This window comes from Carettochelys insculpta, chromosome 25, assembly GCF_033958435.1.
Source record: "Carettochelys insculpta isolate YL-2023 chromosome 25, ASM3395843v1, whole genome shotgun sequence".
NCBI lineage: Eukaryota > Metazoa > Chordata > Testudines > Carettochelyidae > Carettochelys > Carettochelys insculpta.
In genome coordinates, this window is record NC_134161.1 from 12768438 (window position 1) to 12788298 (window position 19861).

Sequence of the window (19861 nt, forward strand, 5' to 3'; positions counted from 1 at the left end):
ATGTGGCCGCAGGAGGACAGCTCCTGGCAGCTGAGGCATGGCTGAGCTAGCCAACTACTTTCCCCCTGGTTTCAGGCAGGTTTGCACTGTGCACAGATCAACCCCACCTCTGCTCCTGCTACCTGTGTTGCCATAGCTACTCTGCACCATACTTTATAGCTCGGTTGTAGTCAAAATCATCCCCGGGGCAGAGCTGGTCAGGAAGTCCCATCCTGGGCACGCGCGGATGTGTTGCATACATAGATGACACACCGCTGAGCACTATATTTATTATGTAACTCCAAGCCACTCAGCTGGCTACTCCATGCTAAGCCTTCTTCCTGGGACTGATTCTAACCTTCTGAATTTCTCAGCAGCAGCAGACAAGCAGTGTTGGGGGCTGGGGGGAATCTCCCATCCATTGAAGCATTTCCTCCTCCTTTTCCAATGTGTGGGGTTCCCCCACTTCCCTACCCACCCTGGGCTGCTGAGTGACTGTATCCTCTAATGGAACATTGCACACCAATACATACCCTACTTGAGTGACTGCAAAGTTCCCTCTGTTAGCAGACAGGTCGGACTCCAGTCTCTGCACTGATGAGCCTGTTTTCTCTTCTGTCTCTTTCAGGCACTTGGTTTATCAGCTTTCAGATGTCCTCCTGGAGTTTTTGATAATTAACAACTCTGGTAATGATCCCAAAACAGCTGTAGTTTCATCTGTCTCTTACAGCTTCCCGACAGCAGGCACTTCCCCACGTTAACCAACGCTGCTATTGCCAGCCAGGGAGGAGAATGGGCAGCAGAGAAAAGAACTCACGGGCATCAGGTGACTGGCATTCACTGTTTGCTGGACAGGGCTGGGTGTTTCTTCATTAGTTCCCCCAGCCAGTCTGACATGAGGCTTCTTTCAGGCTTCTCCTTGTTGGCCTATAGACAGTGTGAGCAGGTGGAGATCTTGGTGTGTAACACAAGCATCCGTTCCATAACTCACGTGATGGAGAGCAAGGAGCACATGTCAGGAAAGTGCCTGATCTCCCTTGGGGCAAGCAGGCTGCTAAGCAAGGCTGGGCCAGCCACAAAGCCTACGTGGAAGCAATTTCATGTCCTGTGTGTCTCTTGAATATGAACCTTCCTCGCTCAGGATTGTCCGTGGCACATGAGGGCTTCAGGTTCTGGTAATGATGGTCAGAGACATGACTGTAGGGTGTCCTGTCACATGAACTCCCGTAAAGTCCCATGCTGTATTGGGCAAAGAGAAAAAGGAGTGAGCTCCTCATTGGACACGGGCTACGTGGTGCTGAGATTCCTGCCTGACCTTCTCCAAATCTCAGGGGATGCCTGGGAGTGGAGCAATCCCCATCCAACCCCTGTTTCTCCCTGAGAGATGAGAGGGGGACAAGAAGGACGAGTGCCTTTGGCACTGTCCTCCCTGGCTCCAGACACATCCTCAATTGCCACCTTTGCCTGCCCATCACTCACTCTGATGTGTCTGCTTAGCATGGAGAAAGAGGGAGGAAATGCGCCTCCCCTGAATGGAGTGGAACCTTCTTGATGGAGACATCGTAGTTGTGAACACGGCCCCTGCGTCAGCATCGTAAGCAATCATCCAAATCTCCAGGAACTCCAAGGCAGTGGGTAACAGGAAGAAAGCTCCTGCACTCCTTAGGGATAGGGAAGTTGATGTCCACCATCGTGATTCCAAAATCATCTTGTTTTGAGATCCCTCGCTGCCCATATTAAGGAGGAGAGGGATGTGGGATGAAACAGAAATGGAGGGCACCACACCCTAGTCATCTGCCCATGTAGGGAAAATTCAAGGTTATGGAGCCATAGATCTCCCACCCCATGTCGTCTTGTAATTGAAGATTGTCAAGGGTCCCTGGGTTACAACAGTCATTGCCCCAGAGGCAAGCAGCAGCTGCTTTAGCATAAAGGCAGGGTGCTGCGTGGAATGAGATACCATTCCTGACCTCAGCTCCACCAGCAGATTTCTCTCATTCATTTACGGCTGGGATCTCTGTGGAAGAAAGGAAGGGACTCCTGTGAGGCACACAGGCAATAAACTAGTTCCTGTCACCATAAATTGCCTCTTGCTGCACGTTCTTGGTGATCCATTGCCTCACTGTTGCTCAAAGGAGCCAACTGGAAGAGTGGTTAAAGCAGGCAGGGGGTGCAAGAATTATGTCCTTTACGGCCTGCAAGAGGAACTCACTCCACATGTCCAATATGATGAATTGAAACTGATTTATCCCTGGCCTCAGGTAATGTCAGAGTTCAAGGTAGGATATATGAACCCTCTCAGCAGGTCAGAACCCAAGACTCATCCAAGGATTGCAAATATCCCCCACCCCTTAATATCCCCGCTCTGCCCAGGTTTGCTGTGTCCATGAACGAGTCACTTTAACCTGGTTGTGCCTCAGTTTCCTTTGGTGGTGTTAACATTGCTCTGTTGTTTGCATAGTGCATTAGAGACAGGGCATGTTATAGAAGCAATACAAGGTGGTTTTATATATCTATTGCCCATCGCTGTACAATGCCCTAGGGTGACAATCTCTACAGCACACCAAAGGCTCCAAGTAACATCATGGGTTATGGTGCCCAGCTGTTGAATTAACACTCAAGCAGGTGAGCTGGGAGCATAAGCTGCAGCAAAAGCATTTGTATTTCCTCCAGCACATAGGCCATGTTTCATCACGTCAAGAACCACAATATGGCCAACATTGGGCTTAGTCATCCCAGAGGACCCTGCCTCCTGTTATTTTCTGCATCTTAAAATAGTTACTGGGGAAAGAGAGTCATCCCAGGTCATGGCCATCATTTCCATTGCATACAGTAGCCCAGTGTGTTTGTCTTCTCTTGCAAGCATTAACCTCAAGGATCCATGAGCCGAAAGAGAAATGCATTAGCTTATTACACCTGCCTACTGCTCCCCAATCACTGTGCTGGGTTTGGGTATGCATCATTTTCATTACAGAGGACATTTAGCTGGAGGGGGTAGGCAGCATGTAGCCATGAAGATGCAGAACCTGTTCTTTCCATAGGGAGACTGGCACCGTCTCCCACGTGAGTAACTACTCTTTGGTGTGCATACTGCCTACAAGTATGTGAAAGGGAGAAACATTGAGGCTTGGGCACATGGGGGTCATTTAGGATGGTCTGAGGGAGTCCACAAGCTAAGAGGATTCTAATGAAAAAATGGAGAAAACTGAATTTTTTCTGAGGAAAAAATGGAAATTTTAGGCTACCTATGGGCAAAGACTTCCTAACAATGTCATGACTTCTCAGGGGAAGGAATAGCATCCCAAGTGGAAAAGAAGAAATTCACTCTTAAACACCTCATTGGCAAAGAATTGAAGAACATACTATGGGGAACAGTCCATCCCGAATGGCAGAAAGCATGGCGTGGAAGGTGGGACACAATAGGCCTTTCCATCTCCAATTGCTCATGTTTGTTCTTCAGGCACAGGTTGACCTTCAGAATCCCACTTTGCTTCTTCCTCCTTACTCCCAAGCTTGTTGTTTTGATCCCCTTACCTGGGTAACAGCATACCCTGACCTGCCTCACCCAAAAGGAGTGTAGAAGATGCATTAAGAGATAAGGCCATCAGCCAGTCTCTGATGTAATGTTATTGATCCTGGCCACAGGTCTGGCTGGTTTTCGTCTGCTGAATGGCGTGAGTGTGTGATTTTGTATTTCCTAGTTCATACCCAATGTAAATCAGAGATGGCAAAATAAAAAGGCTGCTTGGTGGGAAGGTAGGTTGGTCCCTCACCTACAAATGAGATCCTGCCGTTTTGGAAGGAAGGAAAGAAGGAAGGGGTGGGGGATATTTGCCTAGGGTTCTCGCCTCTCAAGAGGGTTCAGATATCCTGCTTTAAACTCTGACGTTACTTGAGGGCAGTTTCCCTATGAATTAATCAATTCCCATTCATCATATAGGCCATATGGGGTGAGTTTCCCGTACAGACTATGAAGGACACAACCAGAGAGCTGATGCTTTGGTAGGAGGCGAGTGTCAAAGAGCTGCTGTTGTAATGCACTATTGATTTGTGCTGCGCTATCCATTTTGTCAGTGGATCTCAGAGCACTTTGCAGGTTTCACTAAATGCTGCTCCAGAACAGCCCTGCGGATAGAGCCATGCAATTGTCCCTGTTTTACATATGGAGGCAATGCAAGACAGAATGGTGCACTGATATGCTTACATTCACTGGGTGAGTCAGGGGTAGTATTAGGAATAGAAAACCTGGTAATGGCTCACCCCAATGGCCTCAATTTGTCTTCTATCATAGAGAAACACCTGTCCCAATCAGATCAATGTTGTCTTAGCATTTCTGTCCTTTGCATAGGACACCTGGCCCAAGTGTGCAAATTAAATGGGAAATAGTGATGAAGAAAGTTTTCAGTTGATCTGAGCTGAAAATTTTTTTCCTCTTACTGATCACAGAAAAAAAACCTCTAGCCAAAAAAAAAAAAAGAGGCCGCTTAAAAAGAGGCTGCTTTAAAACAAGCTGCCTCCTCCTCGTGGATGGTGCCAGCCCTATGCTACTTTTGAGGACAGGCCTTAACCAGTGGACTCATTGTCATTGCCAAAAAAACAAAAATAAATACTTACCACAGGTTTGGTTACTACTAGAGAGATGTTGTGGTCCAGCAAACAGAGAAAACTTTATCAGGCTGGAGTCCTTGGCTCTATTCCTAGAGCTGGAGCTCCCATACTTTGGACAAGTCATTTCATTTCTCTGTGTGTCTTTCCACACCTGCCATTTGCCTATGGGGCAGAGACTGTATGACTGTACACAAAGGGTCCCGATCTTCATTGGGGTTTCTTGTTTCTACCATCATATAAATAATTATTATTATACCTAGAAAGATAACCACCCCTTATTTATATACAGCAAAAATCAAAGCTGCATACTTAATCTAGAATTATGATGGTGCACCAATTCCCCATGTCTTCAGTTGGATACAAAAACTGGCCACCAATTCTATTTGGACTTATTAGTGTATGATAATACTGTGCATAACAACACTGTCTGTATCAGTGGAGACAGGATAACTTAAAGAAGTGCAATATTGTCATTGAAACTTGGGAGACACTCACCCAGGATTGCTCAAAATGGAAAGAAGTTCTACATGATGGTTCCATGCATTTTGAACTGGTCCATTGATGAGCTGTGAAGAGACTGGCTGCCAGTCATGGTCATGCCATACCTAGAAACATCTGTCTTCAATGTAATAGAACTTGTGGCTCAAGGACGGGTCTTATTGGCCATCTGAGGCTCCACAGTTCCCATGGAAGATGATCATACTCAGCATCGAGTGATCACCATCATATCAAAGTAGACAAATATTGTACCAAATACCTGTGATATGTGCTGTTACTGTTATGTGTATGTAATACTCTGCCTAAAAATATGTACCTGCTTCTGGATTTAAAATGTGTATTTAGTGGGAAATAGGCCTATAAGTCAACCACTGTGAAGAAAGAAGAGAATAAATCAGGGTGGATGACAAGCTAAGGGGAAACATGGGAGTGGCTGATAATTTACTCCAGGCTGTAGAAGGCAAATCCTTGCACAGAGGAGTCCTGAAAGAACCACGAGTGTTTGCTGGGTAGATGTTGGACAGTTTGACAAGAGACATGAGCGTTGCCAATTTCACCAGCTCACGTGCCTCTGTGTGATGATGATTGATAATTAAAAGCAAAAGCCAGGAGAAAGCTAGAAAAGAAAAATCCCAGCTAATAATTAAAATATTCATTTAAAGATGGGAGAAATTGCATGCAACTAAAGCGCTTGGGTCATATATTATTGCAGATTAGCTTTGCCACAGAAAGCTCCCATATGCTCTATGAAATCCATTACCTATGAGTAAGAGAACATTTGCACAGCATATGTGGCAGGGAGAGCTGCTGGAGCCAAGTTCCTTTCCATAATATCCACTCCAGGGTAGATTGGTCCATTTCCAGTGTCAACAGCTCAAGGATTAAGTACTTATCTCTCTGCAGAACACTGGATAATTAATACCAGATCCAACTGGGGACTACATATCCATGGCTGAATGTTGATCTAACGCACCCAAAGGACTATGCACAGTGGGGCAAGGTTTCCCACTGCACCAGATGTGCAGGCACAGCCTTGCTGGAATAGACAAGTGATGGACCTGCACAACCAGCAACTGCACCGCTTTGTGCTGGGATAGTGTCAGAGCACTGACATCACCACCTGATATGACTAATTAGGAGGCTTTTCCCTCCACCTGAGTACTGCTCATGGGTGCTGGGATTAATTTGCCATCTGTGGGGTGAGATGTGAAACCCACATCTTGACCACTTCAGGCCACGCAAAATTTCATGGCTTATTTATTTATCTTGTTTAATAATGCAGTTTTCCTGGATAAAGTCCAATGCAGGTAGTTATGTACTTCTTACCTTAATGCCACTCTATCTTCCAGTCTTACCTGGATATGTTAGCTTCTATTTCATGTCTGGACTTTGCCAGTGCTGCCACATTTTAGTACAACTTCTCTAGCCACTCTACCACCTCCATCACCCACTAACTCACTAACATTCTGCAATATTGGATCAGAGAAACCTCTGCCTACTGAACTGCCTACATCACTTTCTTCAGCCCCCGGGAATTTCCTTAGGAGTCTCCCAAGTTTATCAATCTTGCTTAACTCAGGAAATTTGATGAGACCACAGCACTAGGCTCTAGCTAAGGACATTATCTCCTTCAAAGTCAGCTAGAAAGCCAGTGTCAGTCATAACAGTAGGGTGATTAGATCTTTAAATAGAATCTGGTCTGTACTATCTTGTATAACTGCCTTCTGCTTCTACAGTCAGAGGAAGAGCACAGGAAAGCTTCTTGCTGACAGGTAGTAACACGTCGCACAGTGGTTCCCAACCTTTTCACTCACACAGACCCCTAATCGCTCCTCCAAACCATTCACGTACCCCCCTCAAAGCCAATTCTAGCTGCTGTGTACATTTCATTAAGTGAAGAAGGACACAAAAATAGTTAACATTTAGACGTTCCTCTTGTGGATGCTTCACTCTGCGCTTCAGTCTCCTTTCACTTCAGCGAGCCTGATTTCAGTCACAGATCCATGGTGGATGTATGGCTAATGTTTGTACAGTTCTAACAATTGTGATTGTTTCATCACACAAAGGCGCCACAACATAGATTTTCAGACAGCATTAATAACACTATTGGAAGATAGTTAGTTTAAAAATAATAGTTGATTGTAACTTTGCAATTTATTTAAAACTTATTTGCTATGATTGTTTTTATTTATCTTTTATTTTTTCACAGACCCCCTGCAATACCCTTGCAGACCCCCAGGGGTCCAAGGACCCCAGGTTGGGAACCACTGATGGATCTCTTTCCAGTGGTGATCAGCTATGTGGTGTCTCTTCCCCTTGCTGAGCCTCCTTTTCTCCTTGGAAGACTTAAGTGCATGTTTCGCTTGATGCAGTGCGAATAGTCCAGTTGACTTTAATGGGGCAACTGATAGTGCCGACAAGAAGCTTCTGCAGGATCAGAAACAGTGTTCCCTAGAAATTTTTCCATCCATGAGCAGACTAAATTATGTTACATGCACCAAGGCATGTGCAGTTGTGCACCACCAATAGAAACACATGCTGCCCACTGTGGGTGCTCTGCTAATCAGCTGGGCAGCACCTGACTCCCTCCTGCGCAGTCTACCACACTCTTAGCTTACAGAGAACACTGATCAGGAGTAGACTGTAGCTGCGTCTACACGTGCACGCTACTTCAAAGTAGCGGCACCAACTTCGACGTTAGGCGGCGAGACGTCGAAGTCGCTAACCTCATGAGGAGATAGGAATAGCGCCCTACTTCGACGTTCAACGTCGAAGTAGGGACCGTGTAGACGATCCGCATCCCGCAACGTCGAAATTGCTGGGTCCTCCATGGCGGCCATCAGCTGGGGGGTTGAGAGATGCTCTCTCTCCAGCCCCTGCGGGACTCTATGGTCACCGTGGGCAGCAGCCCTTAGCCCAGGGCTTCTGGCTGCTTCTGCGGCAGCTGGGGATCTATGCTGCAGGCACAGGGTCTGCAACCAGTTGTCAGCTCTGTGGATCTTGTGTTGTTTAGTTCAACTGTGTCTGGGAGGGGCCCTTTAAGGGAGCGGCTGGCTGTTGAGTTCGCCCTGTGACCCTGTCTGCAGCTGTGCCTGGCATCCCTATTTCGATGTGTGCTGCTTTGACGTGTAGACGTTCCCTCGCTGCGCCTATTTCGATGTTGGGCTGAGCAATGTCGAAGTTGAACATCGACGTTGCCGGCCCTGGAGGATGTGTAGACGTTATTCATCGAAATAGACTATTTCGATGTTGGCTGCACGTGTAGACGTAGCCTGTATGCCCTTGGAGGCAGGGACTGTTCCTTACTATATGTATCTAGCACCTAGCACAAAGGGGTCCCACTGCGTAGGACTACAAGTCAGTAAACTACCGCAAATAACAAGGTGAGTATTGCAGCCATCAGAACATCCATCCTCCTTGCTTACTGTTTTTGTGGCCCATGCTGCCGTGTGCCTCAGGGGTTTTTACATCTTTACCTAGGAACTTCTTTGTTTTCAATTGTATTTAAAATCTTCCTTTCTTTAATCTTTTTATCCCCCTTGCTTCACCTCTCCGAGCCACTCAAAATGCTGCTTAAACGTCCCTTAACCAAATCCTCTCAGAATTCAGCGTGTTCCCTTGCAGTTCCCAGGCCTCCTTCTTCTAACATCCTCAAGTGTGGGGTGCACTTGACCGCCAGTCCTGAGGCTGGACAAAGGTGATGAGGATCAAAGACCATAAATCAGTCTTTAAAAATAATACCTGCCAATTCTCTTGAGTGCTGAGTCTGGCAGAAACTCATTAACAATCTGTTTTTCCCTCCCACTCTTTTACCATTGGAAATCAACAGAGCCAAACAAAACAGGCTGCCTTGATTGAAGACAGCTGAAGTGCATATGCTTAGTGTGAAAAGCAGAAGGCCCCCTTTCCGTGCAGACCACTTCACATACATTTCTTATGCCAGGGGACAGAGTTCTTTACATCCTGATGCTCTTTGTTTCTGGGTTTTTAACCTGCCCCTTAACTCCCCCTCCTCTTCCGCTTCTGCTCCTTTCTTTTCTTTTTCTTCTCTGAGAATGACCTTTTTAATCCCCTTGTACTGCAGATTAAGGCTATTATAACCATCCCCCCCCCCCGCCATTTTCTCAGAGAGGCTCACAGCCAGAACCTTGTGAGCACTCTCTCTTCCTACCCCTGCCTTTCTTCTCGGAACACTAAAACTCCATTGCTGACCTTTTGCTGAAGAGTAAAGGACCATAACGTGTGATTACATGTAGGCAGAGGCCAGTCAAGGCACGTCTCAGTGTGAGGGAAATTAAGACCCAGATGGAAATTAACAAATAAAAAGGGGAAGGAGAAGAGATGATGGGAATTAGATTCATCCAAAGCAAAACCCTGGGAGCCTGCTTCTGTGATAGAAAACTGAATCCAGAGAGCTAGTAAACTTTGTAAACAGCTGTGTCTTTGCAGAGAACCTGTTCAAAAGCCTGGTCCTGAATGTATCAGTCTTGGTGGAATTCTGAAAGTTTTACTATGGCTCCAAATGCAACAATTGCAGAATTCTGCCAGGACTACATGTATAGGTAGTAGGTGGGCAGCAAATAGACACACAAACCAGATCCAACCTTCACAGCTATAAGGTGGGTCACAGAAGGCCAGATACAAAGACCCCAGAGCTATACAGGGTTCTGTTTGGATTCTGAGCACTTACGGGTCAGGATGGACTCTAGCACACTGGGATATGATCTTGACTGGGGTCTGTATCTGCTTTTGGAAGGCACCTTCCTTACACTTTTATTCTGGATATCAGAGCATGCTACAGAGCCAGGTAAATATTTTTATCTCAGTTTTACAGCTGACAAGAAGGAAATACAAATAAGCAAAGTGTCCCAAGGTCACACAATTCACCATTGACAGAATCAGAATTAATACCCAGAGCTACCAGCTCCAACCACTGGGTGTACTGGCCCACATGTGAACTTTTCTGCAGATGACCCTGCATTTGCACAGTATGCTTTCTGATCTAGAATATGTAGCCAAGGACAATGGGGAGAAATTACTAAAGGTAGGGGACTTGCTTCCTTACTTAAGTACACCCCAGAGCAAATGGGAGAATGAGATAGCCATCATGAAGGATGGTCCAGAGGTTAAAATATGAGCCTGGCACAGTAAGCGACAGGTTCCCTACTCTGTCAATGAAGCACAGAAATGTAGACCTTGAGATGTCATCAATCCAGCCCCCTGCCAAAGAGCAGGACCAAGGAAACCTAATGTGAATGCTGATAGGTATTTGTCCATCCTGTTCTTCAAAACCCCCCATGATGGGGGTTCCACAACCTCCCTAGGACACCTATTATACAGTTTAACTACCCTTTAAATTACAGAGATTTTTTTATATCTCAGCTTAATTTCCCTTGCTGCAAATTAAGTCCATTACTTTTTTTCCTGCCTATATTGGAGAACAATTGATCATCATCCTCTTTATAACAGCCCTTAATATAGTTAAATACAATTATCAGGTTTCCACCACCACCACCACCACCAGCCTTCTTTGTTCTCTGTAAGTGTATGCTGTATGTTGTTATCTTGGGTGGGGGGAGAGCAACAAGGGGATAGCTGAACAACAAAGTATTTTGTCCTTTTTAACGTTCCACAATAATCTATCTGGTGTCAATGTGTCTTCCTTATTGGCCAAGTCATAACACCTTCTCTAGAAGATCATCACTTTAAATCAGCCAGCACCTCTTTCCTGTTTGGTGATTTAAAAAGTCACAGATGCGTGCAATACAAATAAATAAATCTTACCTTATAGTCAGTGCTCCCTGTAAGCTGAGGGCTTGGGTGGCCATCCTGGAGAGATTCGGGTGCTGCCCAGATGATTGGTAGAGTGCTCCACAGGTGCCCACCGCCAGTGATGTGTTTCTAAGATGGTGCACCTCCACACGCCTTAGTGCACATAACAAAATTTATTCTGCACATGGATGGAAAAAATAAAGGGAGCATTGCTTACAGTGGACAATACAAAAGCTATAAGATTAATGTTGGCAGAAGCTCAGAGGCATTCAATAATTTAAACTCTAAACACATAATTTGAATCCCTGTTTTATTAATACTAGCACACAGGTGAGATGGACTGATTCCAGCTGTGCATTTTTCAGAGTTCAGTTTAGGCATGATTATTTTGGCATAAACTGGCACCTGTCCTGCCATCATCTCAGGCAGTGTGTTTGCTTTTTTGCAGACCTCTGCCATCCTCAAAGATAAACACCTATATTCTGCTGCTCTCACATGCTTCCTGCATTCTTTTGGACAACACAGTCAGCCACTTGGTGCCTCCATCTCTAAAGTGGGAGTTGTGGAGGAAAATATATTAAAGACTGAGAAGTGTTTGGGTACAACGGTAATGGGGCAAAGCAAGTACTAACACTGGATTGAAGAAACACAGTCACACTCAATGTATACACAACGGGTTGTAGCTAAGAGGTAGCATTCCATTTTCACTTAGAATTTGGACCAAGAGATTGAATTCAGATACAGCTACAGATACATGATAACTCATTGCAGGATGGATTGAAAATTCTTACAACAAAGCAGCAGGTTTGATTTAGCAGATAAAACTCCAGGGTGGGCAGATCTTAAAAGCTTTGGAGCTTAGATTCAGTACCCATTTGGCAATTATTGGAACCTGTTGCATTTTCTAGGATGGGCTGGAAATGCCTGTAGAAAGAGTACAATAACTCTGTTGAGTTTTCAGGCATTTACTGCTTGCATCTTGGCCACTGCCTTTCATGTCATATTTTAGTCCTTTCAACATGCACCAGAGAGCACAGAGGCTGCTGGGGAAGGATCAGATTTAGTCAAGCTTTCACTAAAATTTTAAAAATCCCCCAAGCCCCTTGGAAACTCAGTGTTTCGGGGGCCAAAGTTCTTTGCATCCCAGCCGCTGGTAATGAAATAAAAACAAGTGCCCTTGGAGGGGCTGTGCATGTGAAACCCTGCCATGTCCAATTCATAGGAATCCCTTCAGCTCCTTTGCGAGGCAAGTCAGAGGCCCTGTAATTATTGGTTCTATAGCTAGTGGCCTTTTCCTTCTCTTTGTGTGGGCTGCTCACCCCTCCTCGCCTCTCCCAACGCACGTACTATAAGAGGTTATTTGTAATGAAAATCACTCAGCAAAAGTGGAGAACAAAGGCGGGTGAGGAGCAGGCTCTCCAGTAGGGATATTTGAAGCATTAAGCTCCCACCTTCATCAGGTCTTGGCTCCGCTGTGAGTCTACAGCCAACATAGAAGGTAGGGGGAGGCTGTTATTAACTTTAATCTGAAGAAAAGCAGCCATTGAAGCCAACTGAGGCCCGGTTTCATAGATACAGCAGCTCTCCTTCAAACTTGCAACCTGATGAAGGGCCTGTCTCCCCAGCAACCACTTAGGCCTTGACTCTAATGCATTTGGAGACATACTGTCTAATCTGAGGTAAAAATGTCACCACAAGCAGGCCCCAGGCTGGCAGCTCCCACCTACAGCCTATCTAGTAAGCACATATCCAGCTTGAACCTTCTGGTTGCTGGGGTGAAAGGGCCTCTTTATCTCCACAGGGAGAGGCAGATGGATCCAGGGCTCAAACAAGGGACCTGCTTTTTCCCCCCTCCCCAATGCTCCCCCTCCTATTAAAGGGTCCTTTATTCTGTCTCTAATTCTAGACTTGAAGTGGGAGGGAGCAATAAGGCCAGAGAAATTGGAATAAGCCTTTCCCCATGGGGAAAAGCCCCAGTCACTGGTGTGTGAAAAGAGAAGGCCATGAAGGGATTAGAAATGTCAGCTTCATGGGAAATACTTGATATTTAATAGCTGTAATTGATTACTGTGACTCTCTCTCTCTCTCTCTCTCTCTCACACACACACACACACACACATATAAAGCCATAGGAATTGCCCTGACAGCTTTCCCTTCTATCCCAGCAGATCTCACAGAGCTAAAGAGGCGGGGCTGGTTAATATTCACTTGCAGCAACAGCAGTGGTTGCCACCATAGCACCAACAACTTCCAAGGGCTTGGCCACACTGGGAAATATTCTGGAATAAATATTGTGTTTTAAATTCTCAGCCTGGATTAATCCAAATTCACTTTCAAGTCTAGGCAAGCTGTAAGCATTGCCCCATCAGAGTCAAAGTGTTGCAGTTGTTGCCTGGCCTGAGTCAATGGAATCCCTGAGGTATCTCAGATACTGCACCGTGGTCATGTCATAGCAGGGATGTCTACCAACTGTAGGTGCTGCAGGAAGGGGCATGGATCAGTTGCTGTGCTCCAGAGTGAGGGTATGTCTTCACCTTCTGGAACATCGACCCGGGCTCCGATTTCGCATATTTAGTAGGAACGCACACAATCAAACTGTCAGAGTTCAACGGTCGACCCCTGTACTCCTCAGTCTCATGAGGCGTAAGGAAGGTCAACAAAAGAGTTTCTCCCATTGACTTCCCTCGGTGAGGACGGCCAGGTAGGTCAACTGTAGGTAAGTTGATTCTAGCTGTGCAATTGCCATAGCTGGAATTGTGTATTTACACTCAACTTTAAGGTCTAGTGTAGACCTGACCTCAGTTCTGAACCAGCCTTGCTGCTGTCCTTCAGCTGACATGTACACAGCTGGCCAATTGGCTATTAAATGCCCCATGGTACTTTTTGCAGGAACTGATGCCAATTTATGACTTAACTAATCCTCTTCAGTCCACATTTCCTTTTCCTTTCCCATGAGACAAATAACACTACGTCACTTCTTGTCTTAATCTGCAGGGCATGCTATTTATTTACTACCAGCATTACGCCCCAGGTGACCCTGCAGTGCTGTGTGAGGTTGTGAAACAATTCTGCCTCAGGCTGTCTGTCACATGTTTTGCTTCTATTAATCCTTTGCCATAACACTTGGCAGAAATAAATAAATCAGTCAACCAATGCTGGACTGGGCTGCACATCTTACGAAAGGTGTGGAGAACATAGGGCCTGCAGGCCAGATCCAGCCACTGGCTAATTTTGATCTGGTTCACAGCAAGTCTCTACCCCATGGGCTGGAAGCTGTGAGCCTTGGTACCCCACTATGGGGCTGGAGCATGAGCCTAGGCCTTGCATTCCAGACCCTTTTGTTTTGTTTTTTGGTGGTTCTTTTTTGCGTGTTTTGCCTCCCATCTGGAGAACACTGAGAGCAGATGAATAGTGAAGATTTTTGGTTGGTTGGTTAGTTGTTTTGGTTTTTGTAGAGTGGGGCAGAGATTGCTTGTGTGTGGCCCCGATTGTATTTGTGTCTCAAATTAGATGGTGTGACCATCTGCATGTGTAGTTCTTATTGCAATGGGAACCTCATCCTGAACCCAATGCAATAGGGACCTGATCTTGACACTTCTGACACTTTAGAGATCTTCCAAAGCTTTAGAGAACTTGTCTGCATTTTTGCCTTATGGGGCCTTATGGGGCCAATAAAAGTTGTCTGCATTTTTGCCTTATGGGGCCTTATGGGGCCAATAAAAGTTGGTAGAGGCCTCCTTCCATGAACACACGAGTGCACACACACAAAAGGACACCAAGAAGAAATGGAAATGCCATATGCTGTGTCTGAACCAACACACACTTGTTAGGCTCTTTTGCTGTGGCCTTGAACATTTCTCATTTAGAAAAGGGGATCTGGGGACAGCTGAATGATATGAACAAGAGAGTGATTTCCCATCTCTCTCTCATGTTCATTTCCAGTGCCGCAAGCAAAAACGATGCTTCCCATTGTCTGACTGGAAAGTAAAAGCATCCCAAACTCCCCAGCTCATCTCTGTGCCAAGAGATAATGTTCACTTGAGATGGTCCTTCTGCTTAACCAGTAAGTCTGATCTTCAACCAAATCTTCCTCATGCCCCAGATCACTCTAGCAACATTTTGTTTCTCTTGCCAATGAGCTCTAATAAACCTTCTTATCATGAGTATGTCTCTTGTAAAGAGCTTCAGTCACAAATACATGTCTGCCCATTTCAGGGAAAAATCTCTGTCTCTGATTCCTGTGCATCTGTGATGCTGCCACAGATGTTCTCTCCAAGAACACTGACTCTTACAATGTCCTTTCACAAACTTTTGGTCTCTTTCCACCACTACCTGTGTCTGGAAGATTAAAAGGCTCAACATCAGGTACTCTCCTGTGTTGTGGAAAATTGTATGCAGATTATATATAGACATGAATCTCTGTGATCCTTTTATGGGCTGTACATGACCTAGTACATTCCACCAACAAAAATAACTTACTCGTGCCCCATCAACGAGGTTCACCTGAAGCTAAAATGCAACAACATACAAGGGTATATTAAAGTTCACCACACATCAGGGACTTTAAAATAAACATCAAGGGTGTCTCTTCCTGATCTCGTTCCTTTCCACGAAAGGCTCTATGATTTCTGAGCCCAAGAATGTCACTAACCTCTCACATTTCTCTCTGGTTAATTTCTGTCCTGAAGTTGGAATGTGGGCACCGGCAAAATGAGGTAGGACGTTATTATGTCACAGACCCAGAATGAAGAGACGTTATCTCACAGACAGTGACAACAAGGCTGGCAAGACATCAGAGGTGATATTCCCTGGAAAGCTCAACTTGGGGGGTGAGGTAAGTGAAAGGGCAGATTTAACTAGCAGTGCTAACTTGCACAAGCCAAGTGTGGTGAGGTCCTTGCTAGAACACTCAGTAAGATACCTATATCAGTCCCGCAGTAGCCTGAGAATGTTGATATTGACCTATAGAAGGAATCCTGAAAAAGAATTTGCAACTCAGTGGTTGAGAACTGGAAAGAGTGCTGGGTGGCTAGGAATAAGCAGTGCTGAAAATAGTACTTGCCTACCGTGGTCCAAGAATGCAACATGATAGAGCCCTGCTCAGCTCCCTTGTGGAAAAATTTCCAGGCTATACCTAAAATGAGGGAGTAGGTCTTCTCTTACTGCCTTTATTGGATGGCAAGGATTGAAGGTAATGTAGAAAATGTCTTGATCTTTGTAATAGCTCTCTCGCACTCATTGCACTTGGTAAAGAGAGAAGATAAAAGCTTACATTCAGTCCTGCTTAGCACATGACGTGACTTCTGGCTGTGACATACGCACTGGAAGGTGATGCAGTGCTAAGTTGTGTTCCCTGTAAGCTGAGCACTTGGGTAGCTGCACAGCAGAGATTCAGGTGCTGCCCAGCTGCTAAGTAAAGCACCTACAGTCACCCATAGTGGGCAGCATGTCTTTCTACTGGTGGTGCACATCTGCATATGTACATAACAAAATTTATTCCACTCATGGATTCAAAAAATTAGAGGGAACATTCCTAAGAGAGTTGGCCAGGGAGAGTCTTAGACCTGGCAGACTTGTCCATATGAAAAACGTTCCTGTTTAACAACATACTCAGTAAGTATGGAAATACAGAAACCTGGCTAGGCTTGGGAGTGGGAAGGGTCACTGACAACAGCATGTTATAGCAACAATGTGTGAAGCGGTATCAGTCACTTGTGAACTGAGTTTGGCAGTCCCAGTCAGTATAGACTTGTTCACAAGAGGATGAATGGCACTAGCAGATCTGAGAGCGGGATAGGAATGGAACTGGAGTTGCAGAATCTGTTGTAGACTGGGGGTAAGATGCATTCACAGAGCTTAGTGGCCACATGGGATTGGTGCAGAAAGGATGCCCTCTATTTAAGCTACATACATAACCCCATTAACATAGTATCTGAGCACCTCACAGACTTTAATGTATTTATCCTCACAACACCTCAGTGATGTAATGAGATGTTGGGTTTACAGTCCTATTATCCCCATTTTGCCAATGGGAAAGTGAGGCATGGAGAGAGTAAACAACTTGCTCAAGGTCACACAGGAAATATATGCCAGAGAAAGGGCATGAACCCAGTTCTGTAAGTCTACGCTAGTGCACTAATTGCTTGATAATCCTTCTGCTCTGCAAATCCAGACTGTGGTGCAGCTCCAGAATTAATTGGGTCCCAGGTCCGGAACCCCACACGCCAGCTGTCACAAGTTTGCACTGAATATGTTCCTGAACTGAATTTACCATTCACACAGGTGGCCCAGTAGCTTGGCAAAGGATCACTCACGAAAAAGAGGAGCATATCAGGGGAGTGTTTTGAAAATGGTGTGCCACGTTGCCATAAAAGCATTTAGACGTTACCTGCACATATAGGGCTAAAACAGTTTTAAACTCTTGCAATGAAGGCTGATGTTTTTATCCAACACTTGCAGTCTAGGGGACAGAGATATTTGCCTCATTAGCTGTGGAGACAAAGTGCCAGTGATGTTGCACTTCCTAAAATGAGCAACCCACAGTCCATTCTGGAGCCGGACTAGACCCTGTTGTAAGCTTCAGTAATGCCGGGCTCTTTGGCTACATGACTGTGCTACAGAATCTCACATCTCGCTTTGCAGCGGGGGATATCACTTTCCTGAAAATCCCTTTCCTTGTGTCTGGTCTCCTGCTCTGCTTATCCATGAGAGGGAGCCTTTGGTCTTTTTTTTATGGCTTCAACAGGCCACCAGTGAGAGCACTAGATGGTGCTGTTGTCTTAGCCATTGCAAAGGGCAGGACCCAGAATGGACTAGCCTAATGATGAGCAATTCAAAGTGACAGGTTCAGCTGGTGTGCTGATCTGACCTGCACCCCAATGTCTCTCTGGAGCACCAAAAACATGGGAAGAAACCCCAAATCCCTCGTGAAAAATAAAAATTAATCTGGGTTATACTCAGCAGCTATTTAAAACCGTGGGATATTTTACCACGAGGTTACAGAAGGAGAGCTCAGAACTGGAATTCATTTGTAATTGACACATTTAACCTTGGGCTTAACAGAGATTTCAATTATCTTATGTATTACAAAGACAATTTCCCCACCTTTGATATTCACAGGAATGGCACCCATCCCACTTAATTTACTTCTTCCACGGGTCCTATTAATGAAACGTGACCCCCACTTTTCTCCCTCATTCCTTCAACCGTGCCCCATATGCCCCTACTATATAAACCCCACATACTTTTTATTTACTCCAGTCTGAGAATCTGAAGAAGTAGGTCCTACTCATGAAAGCTCATTATCTAATGAATAACTTTTTTGGTCTTTAAGGTGCTACAGGATTGCTTGTTTTTTGTGAAGCTACAGACTTCTGAGATGTGATATTAGTTACCTTTCTGGCTCAAGATGTCACTTGTACAGAGACTTCAGTAGATGCCAAAGAAAGATTGAGTGCACCCAGCCTCAGTCCCATCTAGAATATAAGCCCTGAAGCTTTGATCTATGGAATTTCTCATCTGTTCTTTCTCTGTATGGTCTCCTTGAGGCTTCTCATTGCCCAGTGCAGTCCAAGTGTCATTGCAATCATCACAGGCAGAGGGTGCAGGCTGCATATGTTACAGGCTACAGGAATCAGCGACATCTTTAGATACAGCAGAGCTTAGCCAGGAGGTGGAGGAGTCAGAGAATAACAGGTCCATGAGATCTGAAGCCTAACACCGCTCAAGGTAACTGTCAAGAGCTGGGAAAAAGAGATGTGGTTTGAGTCAGGATAAGTGATCAGGGAGTCAGGTGCAAATACAATCCAGCTGGTGGAGCCGCTGAGCTGTAAAATAATCATCCTAATTAGGAACGGTTCTCCCTGATCTCCCGGCTTCAGAACTGTTTCTGGCCTTGTCCTGTGCACAGTTTCACTTCCATAGGTAGGGTCAATAGGTCTGTACCACCATAAAGAGGGAGTTTTGATCTTTGAATTCAAAGCGTAACACCTCCTGGAACTAGATGTTGGCTTTACAGCCTGGATTTACCTCAGTACTACACTGAGCTGCCCCAGTACCCCTTAAGACCCAATCTGGTGCCTGTTTGTACAGCCACAGCAGCTTTGCATCTCTAAAGAAGGGGTAGATTAAACACAACTCCACAGTGATTTGTGGCTGCTCATCTCACCATCTAACATCTAAGGCAAACCAGCTTTGCAGTGGAAATTAGGATGCAAACTGGACACATCATGTCTTCTGGTGCATTATGTGCCGCAGGGTTAGTGTAGTCCTGGAACACCAAGGCGAACAGAAGCAGTGCCGCCGATGCAGGTTAATGGGCACTCCCTCAACTCATAAGTTGTGACGTTGATGTGGTTCTTCTTCATGTCGCGTCATGATGAGCTGTTCCCTTTGTGTGTGACCCTGGTTATGTACCCCAGAACATTGTTGCTAAGATAGTTTCTGCCTTGGGGCTTGGTAATCTTGTGTCTTGTTGCTGCAGGACTATGATCTCTGTGACTGAAAGCATTTTACCTAGGAACTGATCACAAAGGGATGTGTCAAAATGTTGACGGGAGACATGACAGCTGTCTTCACTGCCTGTGTTGGCCAGGAAGGTGCCAAGCGCTTATCAACATCTGCCCCTTTCCGCTGTGGCCCTATTATACTTTACCAGTTTGTTCGCTGCACATCACTTCAGAAAAGCACCATCGACAGTGTGGTTTGGTGGGATGCTGCAGAATGGAGGGAGTTCCACATGCTATTAGATTTCACCAGTTAAATATGTGCCTCTACCCTTGGGGAGGTTTTTCCTTTTGGCTTGATGGCCCCCTTTATTCTGGACATTTTCCTGGTTTGCTGGCGCACCAGCAGAGCTTAGTGAGTCCCTCACTGAGACTTGTGCTCCCAGATGTTATAGCTGCCACGGGTGTTTGGCTGGGGACCCCAGGTCTGTCTGAAAAAGGAGGAAGCTTTTATGGGAACCTGCCTCCTTTTTGACACTACTTCCTCATGCTCAAACTAC

At 45.5% G+C, this 19861-nt stretch overlaps 1 protein-coding gene and 1 long non-coding RNA gene across 7 annotated transcripts in view; one reads left to right on the forward strand and one right to left on the reverse strand.

Moving 5' to 3' along the window:
- Positions 1–10934, reverse strand: part of LOC142001509 (uncharacterized) — a 153194-nt gene extending 142260 nt beyond the window's left edge. The window contains exon 1 of the long non-coding RNA XR_012642508.1: positions 10870–10934. This is a non-coding gene — a long non-coding RNA (uncharacterized LOC142001509). The remainder of the gene's footprint in view (positions 1–10869) is intronic.
- Positions 1–14976, forward strand: part of SNX19 (sorting nexin 19) — a 57694-nt gene extending 42718 nt beyond the window's left edge. For 2 of the 6 annotated variants that reach the window (XM_074976810.1, XM_074976812.1), the window contains one exon: positions 608–7176. In XM_074976810.1, the coding sequence (XP_074832911.1) occupies positions 608–740 (133 nt within the window). In that variant the 3' untranslated portion in view covers positions 741–7176. Of the gene's footprint in view, positions 1–607; positions 7177–14799 lie in introns of those variants that run through there. The other 4 variants (XM_074976811.1, XM_074976816.1, XM_074976817.1 and 1 more) reach the window with 3 other exon arrangements.
- The last annotated feature ends 4885 nt before the right edge of the window (positions 14977–19861 follow it).